This window comes from Mustela putorius, unplaced genomic scaffold (assembly GCF_011764305.1).
Source record: "Mustela putorius furo isolate JIRA1106 unplaced genomic scaffold, ASM1176430v1.1 tig00003834_pilon_pilon_pilon, whole genome shotgun sequence".
Classification (NCBI taxonomy): Eukaryota; Metazoa; Chordata; class Mammalia; order Carnivora; family Mustelidae; genus Mustela; species Mustela putorius.
In genome coordinates, this window is record NW_025421987.1 from 44,866,221 (window position 1) to 44,878,332 (window position 12,112).

At 47.4% G+C, this 12,112-nt stretch overlaps 1 protein-coding gene across 2 annotated transcripts in view; it reads right to left on the reverse strand.

The window, feature by feature from the left end:
* Positions 1–515: 515 nt before the first annotated feature.
* Positions 516–12,112, reverse strand: part of GPR156 (G protein-coupled receptor 156) — a 60,036-nt gene continuing 48,439 nt past the window's right edge. For both annotated transcript variants that reach the window (XM_045088432.1, XM_004772798.3), the window contains 2 exons: positions 6,484–6,642; positions 516–2,026 (listed from right to left, as the gene is read on the reverse strand). In XM_045088432.1, the coding sequence (XP_044944367.1) occupies positions 689–2,026; positions 6,484–6,642 (1,497 nt within the window). In that variant the 3' untranslated portion in view covers positions 516–688. The remainder of the gene's footprint in view (positions 2,027–6,483; positions 6,643–12,112) is intronic.

Sequence of the window (12,112 nt, forward strand, 5' to 3'; positions counted from 1 at the left end):
CAAGACCTGGGCAGCCTATGGGCCCATGGAGACCTGACAGTCTCAGGAAAGCTGGTGAGATGTCATAATGGCGGAAAGACATGTGCACCAAACAGCGGTGTACAGGTGACTCTGAGCTGAGTCTGGCCGGAAGCTGGAAATGAAGGGTGGTCGTGTTCACAAACTTCAGCAGAAATACAACCACCCCTTGCCAAGAGCGGGGCACGCAAGAATGTAAGAGACTCATCTTCCTAGCAGGTCTGTCCACCAGAAGGCCAGTTTGATGGGTCCCAGGCTACAGCTCTGGTTCTGCAGAAACTTTCCTTGCATCTCTCCATCTGTATGTCTGCATAGTTCTCCACCTGGTATATATTAAGAGTTTCATAGAATACAGACTGACCAGGACAGAAGACCCTCTGTGCTCATTTAGCACCTTTTATCTAAAAGTTATTTTTTAAGGTCGCTCAACCAAGTCTTTCACAGGAATGCTGTGAGGTAGTAACAAGACAGGCAATACTCCTCTTTTGATAGATTGAGAAGAGCTCAAGGTAGCACAGTGCTCAAGTGAGCACAGCTGAAACATGATAAAGGCTTGATCAATTCAGGGGACCGATCTGTTTCCCGAAGGCCACAACTGGCCTTCCACCTAGAGGCCTTGGTAAGGCTTGTCCTGAACTAACCTCTATATCCAGACTCACTTTGCTGCTTTTCACACCAGTGTGGGCTTCAAGTTGTCCTTGAAGTTCACGATAGGCTTTGAGCGGGCCCACAGCTTCTCCCAGGAAGCCAGCCCACCAGCAGGGTCAGGGTCGGTGTCTGATGAGCCACTGTCACTGGAATCAGAGGAGCTCTGGAAGCAGATTTCACAGTAGGGCCGGTGGCAGCGGCAGAAGAGCTCGTCTGAGCTGCTGGACTCAGTGTCAAGGTAGCTGCATGGAGGGGACATGGAGGGACAGTGTGGGAATCCCAGGGGCAGCAGCTGCCGCTGCTCCAGAATGTCTGGTGAGGCTCTGGATAGGTGTGGGGCAGCAGGACACGGTGCCCGGTCAGAGCCAGAAGGCTGGTGGGGAAAGGCTGCATGGTTCCCTCCGGCACCCTGGGGCTCTGTGTGGCTTTGTTTGCTGCCCTCCAGGGTGTCCGGCTTGCCTTGAGGATCTGGGAGTAGTGAAGTCTTCCTGGAAGAGGAATTTGGGACTCTGGAATCTGCCGTTTGGGGATCCAGGCAGACACTGTCCCTACTGCGCACGTTTAGCCTCCCACTGTGTGCCCCAGAAACAGTCCTATTTGCACGATGCCCCACATATGAAGGTATAGAGCCTGGAAAATGTGAGCGAGCCTGCAGTGCAGCCCGCCTTCTCCTCACCATGTATGGGCTAAAGCCGAGCTCCTTGGTGAGGGGAATCTTCTGGAAGCTGTGGGTAGCACTGCTCTTCCAGGGCTGCTGTGGACAGGACAGGGAAGAGGGGAGGGGAGGCTCGGGACCCAGGCCCAGATCTTGTAAGACTTCCTGAAGCTTCTCCCTGATCACTGAATTGACCCTTGACAGCCGCTTTTGGGGTTCCTCTGAGTTCTCCAGCTGCCCCTGTCTCTGGGGAATGGGGTCTTCTCCCGCTGGCATGAGATTCTGGGGGTAGTTCATGAGTACTTGGTCTTGTCTTTCTGCTCCTTGGCTTTGCTCAGGCCGTGGCTTCTGGCTGCAGCCCAAATTTAAATGATCAGAAATGTCTTTCAAGTTAGACGTTTTCTCCTTCTGCCCTGGGGAGGAGCTGGTGTCCTTCACAGCCGGCTCCAGGCTTTGTACACTTGTGCTCTGGGAGTCCTGCACAACCACACTGGTATCATTCTGAGAGTCAGAGAGGCATTCTGAAGGCCCCTGACCTACCAGGCTATGGGCAGAGGTTGCAACCAGAATGTTCTTGCTGTGGGAGGAGGCAGGAGGGACAGCCCACTCTGCAGGGTCGAGGGTGCACTCAGCTGACATCAGCCTCACTAGCTTCTCTTTGGCGTTGTTTACTTGTTCCTGCAGGCTTTCAATCATAGCATTTTTCTGCAAAATAAAAGTGAAATCATCAATAAAGAATGCCTCAGAGGGTTTTTACATTGTTTCCCATGGTGGAGAAAGTGTGGCTTCAGAACCTTGCTCTAAATCCCAGTTCCTCTGCGTATTGGCTGGTGATCTCAGGCTCCGAGGATGTGAGTGAAGTACTTAGCACAGTAACTGACACACGGTGCTCAATAAAGGTTAGCCATGATTTATTGTTGGGTGATCTTAACCCCCTCCCCCACCCAAATCCTCAGAGTGTGTGGCTTTGTCTTTGAGACGGGAGGTCAGATGAGGCATAGCATTAGCTGTTTGCTGGCTGCTGCAGGCCCCTCCCTTTTCCTCAGAACTTAGAGGGTCAGGTTGCTTCTGTGAGACACCACTCTGGATAATGTTTGAGATGGCCCGAGATGGCCCAACGCAGGGTTTGCCACACTTTGGCAAAATACAGATGAATTTCCAGCGTATCTCGGGGATGAATGAATGAGGAAATACATACTTTGCCTCTTGTCAAACAGACTAGAACATTTGGGAAGAACAGAGAGAAGAGTGGAGATTCCTGCGCCAAAGAGAGAAGACCCAAGCTGGGGGTTGGGAGGGGTGCAACAAGATTCTCAGGTTGATGTCATCGCCTCCCTTGGCTGGACCTTGGGGGCACGTGCCGAAGCTACCGTGTCACGCCATTAGTTGTCAGTAGCTCCTAGAAAAGCGCAGGCACCAGAATTACTGGAGAAACAACCCCCCCCCCCCCGCTTTTTATTAGAATAGTTGACACTAAGTCTCTGATCACAAGGAGCCAGATGACTAAGCCTGGGGCAGCTTGGCTGTGGAGCGACCTGCGTCAGGGCTGTGAGCTGATAATACAGGTTGCACCCAGGAGGGCTGGCAGGTGGGGGCTGCAGGAGTGTGCCTGTCCTAGCCACAAGATCAGGGGGCATGAAGCAGCAGGAAGGGGGTGGTGGTGGGTGTGCCCTGAGCGACCTCTGCTTGTACAATCGGCGACTGTCTAGCTCAGAACTTATGTCCACCTTCTGAGATTGCTGATGTTGAAAAGTAGTGGAGCCCAAAGAAGAAGTGATGGTCTTGGGGCAGACAATAGCAGGGTCCAGGGTTTGGGGAGTAATAACCCAAACTGCTTCTAGGAAGTGCTTGTCCAAATCCGAAAATGCTGCCTCTTTGGGGTCATTCTCTCTAGAAGCTAAGGATGAGCATCTGGATATTCATTGATTGTGTCCTAGAAATCAAAGAATGTATCCCTCCTTGGGCTACGTGAAGCAAGTCACCTGTGGACTGAACCTGTGGGTTTTTTTCTCAAGTTGATATGGGAGTGTTGCCCAGAAGTGACCTTTATGGGAGCAGTAACTTAAGTAAACTAGTCCAGCAATAGTCCTCTGGCAGCGACTCCAAGCAGATCTCCCGTTCCCTCTTTATAAGCAGCAGAGTGACTTTCCGAATATTGGTAGTTCAGGTTCATCCTGGCTGAGTCTTCTTCTTTTATTATCAGGAAAGAGTCCAGGACCAGTGAGTAACTGGTGAATAAGCGGAAGGCCTTTGCAGCTGAGCTCCTGCCTCCCCATCCTCCTTTTGCTCACCTGCAGAGTGGTGAAGCTGGGGCGTTGCCGAGAAAGTGTAGATGACTCAAGGACTCACCAGGAGCAGAGTGGATGAGTAACTCGACAACCTCCATTCCGGCTCTTCATGATATGGGTGGTGCCTGATATCTTTCAGAGAATCTCATGGGTGTGACTGAGCACAAGATGGATGCCAACCCTCTTCCTCCTCAGCAGCCCTTTCTCCTGAAGCTACCCCCCAACCCCCCGCCGCCCCGCACATTCTCATAGGCTTCAGGAGGTCTCCACTGCACCACAGAGTTAGGAGGAAGCCACCAGCTAATGACAACTACCCCAGCAAGTAAACTCCAAGTGTTGACTTTTTGTGCCCCAAAGTCCTTTGAGTGTAGAAAAATAGGATAAACATTGAGTTGGGAAGAATACTTTCCTCCCAGCAAACCAAATATCTGAAGCTGACTAGTGACAGATTTAGAAACGTCAGCCTAAACAGTGAATTTCCCTTGTTCCAGAAAAGGAAGTGGGACTCTGTCTTCACCGTAGCTGCAGACTAATTAAAGGCGTGGTATGAGGTGTCGCCATTGTGAGACCAAAATCTGACCTACCCGGGCAGTGCATTTAAATGAGCTTATTAATGACTACTTTTGGCCCATCGGAGAAGCAAAACATCCATTGTTGTGTTTTATAAGGGCAGGTCATCAGGAGAAATAGAGTCACCCTCTTGTAGGTGAATGTCCTCTGCTGCAGAGTGTACAAGGGAGGGTCTTCAACCCCTGGGGCAGTTCTGTTTGCTGGCCTTCCCACAGCCTGGCGAGTCAGTGATGCATGCTGCCACAGCAGCCTCTGGGGGACCTCTGGCTGTAGTGTCAAGGGGGGCAACAGTGAGAAGATGGACTGCTCATGTCGTGAGAAAGTAAGAAGAGGACACAGAAGACAGAGGGGCCTAGGGAGGGGGCTGCACAGAAGGAACCTGCAACCAAGGAGCTGGAGTCAGGGTCTGCGCACACAGGGAAGCAGGAGGGAGACTTGTGTTGATCTAGCAGGCAGTGCTGGAACTGGAGACTCAGATACTGGAAGCTCTCAAGGCCTGTGGAGGGGCACTAGGACAAGCTACTTGTTCTCAGGCCTGTTCTGGGGAAGATGTTCCAGGTGTAGGTCACCGGGGGAAAGAGGCCAGGATTTTGCTGTCTATGCATCTGTTCCCTATTAGGGCCCTTCCTCTGCAGACTCCAAGCATGTTTCTGGATGGAGCAGATTCAGTTACTGCGTGGGAAACAGGGTAGCATGGCAGAAATACAAAAAGCACGTCACAAATTACCATAAGGCTAAAGAGTCAGGCCACTTGGCTGTTCCAGCGTTAGCTGATTGTGAATAAAAATCATCCTGGCTGTTTTCGCCAAGTTTCCAGCCTTCTGTTTAGCTGGAAAAAAAAAAAAATGCTTCTTTGAAGACTTCACAGAATATCAAAGGCAATGCTACTTACTCCCTTGCCAGGTAGGAAGAAATCTGGCTTTGAAATAAGGTCCTGGATGTTTCATGAATAGTCAAGAAATGGAGAAGTATTATTCTGGTGGATTAAAGAACTCCAGACGGAGGGTGTGGTGTGAGGGAGTAGAGGAGCACAAGCAGGGATGCCCCGGGAGGTGAATCCCTTCCCTTGTTGTGTTCCTTAGGTCCCCATCACACCATCTTCTCACGCAGAGACAACTGATACCCTGGGGTCAGGCCAGTTACCTGTGTAGTTTCCCACACAGCACCTACTCAGGTGTGTTCTGTACTGAAAAAATATGAAATATAATTTAGTGAGTGTGAAAAACTGATTCTGCAGAATCCTAGGCCTTCTTTCTGAGGCAGGGAAGCCTCAAGCTTTTCCAGGTGCTTTCTTCAAGCCCACATCATACTGCCCAGTTCTGGGAGAGGTGCCAAATCTGGCTGAAGAACAGAAGAAAAAGAAGTTGGGGTTGGCCCAGTCCTCCCCTGGTGTTACTATGATATTCAGAGGCCCTATTAAGCCCTCCACCCCATTTTGGAGACTTTCTGGGTTGGCAGGATGACTGAAATCTCTAGTTCAAACCTGGAAAGGATAATAATGGGCCCCATAAGATCTTGGAAATGAGGGTACTACTCTAAGAGAATATATCATACAGAAGAAGCTAGGATCCACTACTGCTCAAGACCTTTACAACACTGTTCTGCCTGCTTGGAATGCTTTTCCCTGCGCCTGGTCAATTTGCACTTAACCTTCAGGTCTCAACTCAGAGGATATTTTCTGACCATTCTAAAGTAGGTTACTCACTACCCATTATTCTGTCTTACCACTCTGATTTCTTCCTTCATAATTCTTTTTTTTTTTTTTAAGATTTTATTTATTTACTTCTGTTACGGAGATAAAGCAAGAGAGTGTGCATGAGCAGAAGGGTAGAGGGAGAAGCAGACTCCCCGCTGAGCAGGGAGCCCAACACTGGGCCTCAAGCTTAGGACCCTGGGATCATGACCTGAGCCAAAGGCAGACACTTAAATGACTGAGCCACCCAGGTGCTCCTTCCTTCATAACTGTTACACAGTTTATAATTATAATTTACTTGATCAACATCTGTTTCCTTCGATAGACTATGAGCTGTATGAGGGTAAGGACTGTACTTCTTTCATTCGTCAGCACTTTGCACAATACTTGGTACACATCTGGCCAGTGAATGAATGCAGTGGGTGAGGTCAGCGACCGGAGGGTCCCTGGGGAAATGCTGAGCTTTCTGCCTGGGACTGAGGGAAGTGGGAGTGGCTAGGAAGTGGGGGAATGGAAATATAGGAATGTCAGCAATGAGACATCTGGGGTCGACCTTGGCATGACTGGAGTTCTTGCTAACAGAGAATCCACCAGGCAGGGGTCTAGCTTACTTCTGTGAGGAGTCTGTCCATGGAGTTTCTCTCTCCTCCGGCATGGCAGTTCTGCTCCTCACCATACTGGGTATGGAAGCCTTTGCTGGGAGTGCTGAAATATTTGGCCATGCGTCTGATTGTTTGGTTTTCCTCTTCAAATGCCTTCCATTGCTTCAGCTGTTCGATAAAAGAACACATGTTATTTATTTAATTACACTCCCAGAAATACATTCTCTCACTCTTTTTCAAGAACATCAGGCATGACCATGTCACAGACACACACGTGATGTATAAACTATTCTCCTCTCAAAACACATTTTACTCTGGTTCGTAAACAGCAAAGAAAGGAGGTATAGAGAAGGTCAAGGTCATTCTCAGTTTAAAAAAATGCCAAAGGAAGACAATGACAGGTAGACTGGTCAAGGTGAGCCAGAGTTGAAGTATGCTTCTAGAGCCATATTCTCAAGCCAGAGTTTAGGAGCTATCATGGGGCAAGGCAATCTAAACATTGTATGTTTCAAATGAAACTGCTCTTAGTTGTAAGTAGCTGTTCTTAATTATTCTCATTTGTGGAGTAATGGTGTGCTTACTGCTACTGAAAGCCCAGTTCTTGCCAGAGGACTTCTAACCCAAATCAATAATCAAGTCTCAGACAGATAGAAAACCACAAATGTCAATAAAAATCAATAGAAATGACAGAACATTAGGTCTGCGAGCTGACTGTCCTTTTTACATGACAAATGAGGAAAGACTCAGGAGGAGTATGACCTTTCAAGGCCCCACAGTCAGTTAGCAGCACAACCCCAGCTGTTACCAGAGCCCTGAGCTACATCACATCTCCTTAGCAGGGGTGATGAGATAGAGACTGGTAACTGTGGGGGTCCTATGGAGGGTTTTTCAGGAGAAATTGGTTTTGAGAAACAATCTGAGGAAGCTTGGGGCTGGTTTAATTTCATAAGAATGGAAGTGAATATAGTACATTCATGGGGTGTCTCGGTGGTTGAGTCCGTTAAACATCTGTCTTCAGCTCAGGTCATGATCCTAGGGTCCTGGGATCAAGCCCCACAGGTTCCCTGCTTGGTGGGGAGCCTGCTTCTCCTGCTCCCCTGCTTGTGCTCTCTTTTTCTGTCAAATAAATACATCTTAAAAAAAAAAAAGCATTCACAAACAGGGGCATGGTCTTTGGGCCAGGGGTGGGGGGAGTGGTAGTGCTGGACATTTCTCTTTCTTCCTTAAGGAATTTTCATCATTAAGGGTCCTAGTGATTTATGCTGGCTCTAGATAGGATACTGAGGGGTTTGTGGGGAGCCACACAGGGATCCTGGAATTGATTTGCTTATTCATCAAACATTTATTAAGCTCTGACTATGGAGTGCAACCCAAATTTGGTAAAGCAGATAGGATACTAAATTCCCACCATCGACTGCAATACTTTCTCACCCAAGTCCTCCTGGGTCCTCTGTTGACTCAGCATGAGTCCTTTATGATATCAGGAGTTTGCAAGATCTGTGCTGGGTCAAGCGAGGACCATCTCCTCTGCATGCCCTTCTCAAAATCCACCTCCCAAGGCCATCAGCTCAGCTGGCAACTGAGCCTCAGTCTGTGGTCTTCAGTGGATAGAGCAGACCTCTAGTGCTCTCCTGGCACTCACCCTTGCAGTGTTGTAGTATCTCTGTTCTCTCCCAGGACGCCTTGTTTCCTTAGCAGTATAGCTTTTCCTTTTTTCTCCCCCAACAATGCCCATCTGAATTGTCTCAGCAGGGCTGCTGGAAGAACTTCTCAATATTGGTGTAAGGGCACCACCAGGGCTTCTGGGCTGTCTCACCCTAAGCTGGAGGGCACAACCAGGGTGCCCCTTGACTAAATCCTCCTCTTCCCCTTTGTGGGGATCCTGGTCCTTAAGACTTGACATTTCTGGTCTATGGCTATAAATGACCCCCAGGTCCTAATTTCAGGACCTCTTCATGGCACTTCCTCCAGAAGGCAAGCATTTTCTTGTTTTCTCGGCCTCTGGGCCATGTGGGTGTGGTAGGATGAATAATGTTTCCCCAAATATTTTCTTCCCCTCCTAATCTCTGGAACTTGTGAATCTGTGACTGAGTTAAGGATTTTGAGAAGGGGAGACTGTTCTCGATTTTTAGGGCAAGGCCAATGTCATTGCAAGAGTCCTTATAAGAGGACGGCAAGAGAGTCAGAAGAAATGTTGCCAGTGGAAGCAGAGGTCAGAAAGAGAGACAGATAAAGATACCACACTCATGGAGGAAGAAGCAATGAGCCAAACAAGCAGCCTCTAGAAGCCAGACAAGAAGTGCAAACACATTCCCCCTAGACCTTCCAGAAGGAACACACACCTACTGACATCTTGACTTTAGTCAAATAAGGCCCATTTCAGATGTCTGGCCTCCAGGGCTATCAAATAATAAATGTATTATTTTAAGCTGTTGGATCTGTGGTTATTTGTTACAGCAACAATAAAACATTAACACAGTGGGATTGACTCTCAATCTCTACCAGGTAAACCAGGGTCTTTGGAAGTTCACTCCATGTGCCTCTCTCACATCCTGCCAATCTCCCCTTGTTTCAGTTTGTGCTTCAAAAAGTGCAAGATGCACAAGTGTTATGGTGCTCCAAACAGACTTTGTTCTGTCTCCTATGTCTGCCTCTGGTCACGGTGTTCCCCCATCAAAAATGCCAACCACTGTCCTCCCCCAATCTGCTCAGTGAACTGTTATTCCTCCCTCAAGATTGGGCCCAAATACCCCATGTTCTGAGAAGGTGTCACTGAGCTCCCAGACAGCCTGAGGCACCCCTTCCTCAGCATTAGGTAACGTACCTTCCTCAGACACCTAAAAGATGTATTATAATTCCTTTCACATCTGCCCCCTACTAGATTTGGAGGTGGGTCCATGTGTTGACCTACACATTTCCTGCAGAGGTCAGTTAGTAAGTGATGGACAGATATGTGAACAAATGAAGGAAGCTTTCCCCTAGAAAACTAGGGGGCGCTGCGACCTATGCAGATAACTATAAGGCAGAGTAGAAATTCCTAAACACCTTCATGAGGAGCAGATGGAACACTTGGGGAATGCAGAGGAGGAAAAAAAAAATGCCGTATCTCAGAACCCACCTGCCTCTCAGAGAGAGAGGGATGGAGGTGGGGATGTGTATAAGGATGGGTCATGTTCAGGTCACAAAAGTAGAGGCTGGCTCATTGCTGGTGATGACCTCAGTGTTTGGCATAAATACTTAGGCATTTCCTGAGGGCCTGTGTAGAGTGCTACTTGGCCCACTTGCCTCTTCTGTAATGTCATCCATTTCACTCAGCTTTCTAGCGCCACCTAGCTGCCCTTGACGTATCTATGCTTCTGCTTTCATAAGCCCCTCCCATCAATCCAGTCTGAAGGCTTAGTCATAAGAAGGCAGTCCACCTCCTGCTGCCTCCCCTCCCTATACAGCTCTCCTCACACAACTTTCCAAATTTGTTCAGCTGTCCTATTTTCCTGGAAGACACAGTGCAGGTCTCACGGGGAGAATCTTTCTTCTACCGAAGGCCACTGAGCCAGAGCGGAAAATCAATTCAGGGGCATACAAAAAACTGACAAGCCTCAGTTACTTTCATATTTTGAAAAATCATTTACCCTCCTAAACCTAAACTACGATAAGCTATAATATATTTTTTTGGTTTTAAATCATGTTCTGTTCAAGAAGAGAAAAAGCACGAGACAGAAAATAGAAGAGGAAAGACAGACTAAGATAATGGAAGCTCAAAACGACTAGGAAGAAAAGGGGGGGGGTGAGTCAGAGAGAAAGAAAGAGAAAGGCCCACACTGTCTGTACACCCCATTGCTGTACCCCCTAATATTTTCATTTCCACTCCCACTTCAACAAACCAACTGCTTGTTGCTTAGGTCAAACCTGGAAGTGAGAATCCAAGCTGATCTTTGTCCTGTATGTTTATGTCTGTTATGTCTGTATGTAGATGGGAGTGTACCTAAATATTACCACTGAGGATTCAAACACCAAGGACAGTGGAAGTCTTGCATCTGAGGCTCAGGATGGGAAAGGGACAGAGGTGAGTGTGGAGGGGGAAGTTACAAGTAGGGCGCATCATGGAGGTTGCAGATTCACTCAGTTTTCAGATAGAGGTCTTGGTTAGGTCTGAAAGGCTTTCCTCTAATGGTGCCTAGGTGATTACTTCTGCCCCAAATTATCTTGTTGTCTTTCAGAGACTCTTATTAGCTCTATATTGTATCCTAGATCTGTTCTCTGTGTTTTCTTAACTAGTCTCTCATTTTTTATCTGTCCCCTTATTGTCCGTTACTTTAAATTAATTCACTAATTCAGTATTTTGCCATGTCCAATTGCCTGTTCAATACTTTTATTGGTATTTTAAGTTTCACACAGTATTTTTCATCCTTATTTAGTATTTCATTTTTTAAAAAGATTTTATTTACTTATTTGTCAGAGAGAGAGAGTATAAGCAGGGGGAGCAGCAAGTAGAGGAACAGGGCAAAGCGTGGGAGAGGGAGATGTGGGGCTTAATCCCAGGACCCTGAGATCATGACCTGAACTGAAGGCAGATGCTCAACCAACTGAGCAACCCAGGTGCCGCTATTCACTATTTCTAAGATTATGTCCTTTTCATGATGGTTCCCTTGAGTTGAAGAGAGGCAATATCCTTTGAATCCCATTGACAAAACAAATCAGATCTATTTCAAAAACTGTTTTACTTCAGAGGAAGGCAGCTTCTCCAGATCTTCAGAAGTTTGTGGCCCAGTTCTTGTGAACTGCAGAATTTCTTCAAGGTCCTTTCCTCCTGACTCTATAGTCCTACATGAGATGAGCTATAGTTTCCTCATACAGAAATATGTTTGCTTGCCTTTCACTTGTAGTCCCAGGATGACTTCCATAGCTCCAGTTATCACAAAAATTCAAGGTAAGAAGAAGGCAGAATAGGTGATGCCAGCCATGCCTTCAGTTTTTGTTGTTGTTGTTGTTAGGAAAACAAAAGCTTTCTCATAAGTCTGCTAGGAAACCTTTAGTGTTTGAAATGGTATCACTTGGTCACCACAAGCCATGAGGGAATTTGGTAAAGCAAGTCTTGAGCTCTTTCAGTCTATATAGTAGAGATGAGCAAGGAAGAAAGGGGTTGGCAATGGATGGATGGGTTACCAATCATCATTGGCCATAGAACCCAAGGGGTGGGTTACGCAAAAGATCCCTGCCCACTCCCTTTTCCCATCTCCCAGAGAGGAACAGCCCTTTTTCTGCTATACCCCAGACAAATAAGCCACAGCTCTCATGATTTCCTTCCATTTCGTTCTTATAACATAGAGATTCAGCAAAAATTACTCTAGTTTCTAGCAGAGATGTAACACCCATCCTTGGTTTTTAGTGCACTGCTACAGATGTTTGCATATTTGTTTATTCTCTAGATTACTTTAATGAGAATTTATGAAAGGGAAGGAGAGTAAAGGTCTTTGCCTGTGTCACACCATCGTGCCCCAAAGTGCAGTCATAACCCTCCCTCAGCCAACACTTTAATTATCAGTTAGCTCCCTCAAGAAGACATTCCTAGTCAACTGAAAGCTGCAAAGGGAATCAAGATGGAGTCTAGAGGGAGTAGTGGGATAAGGGAGGCCTCCGG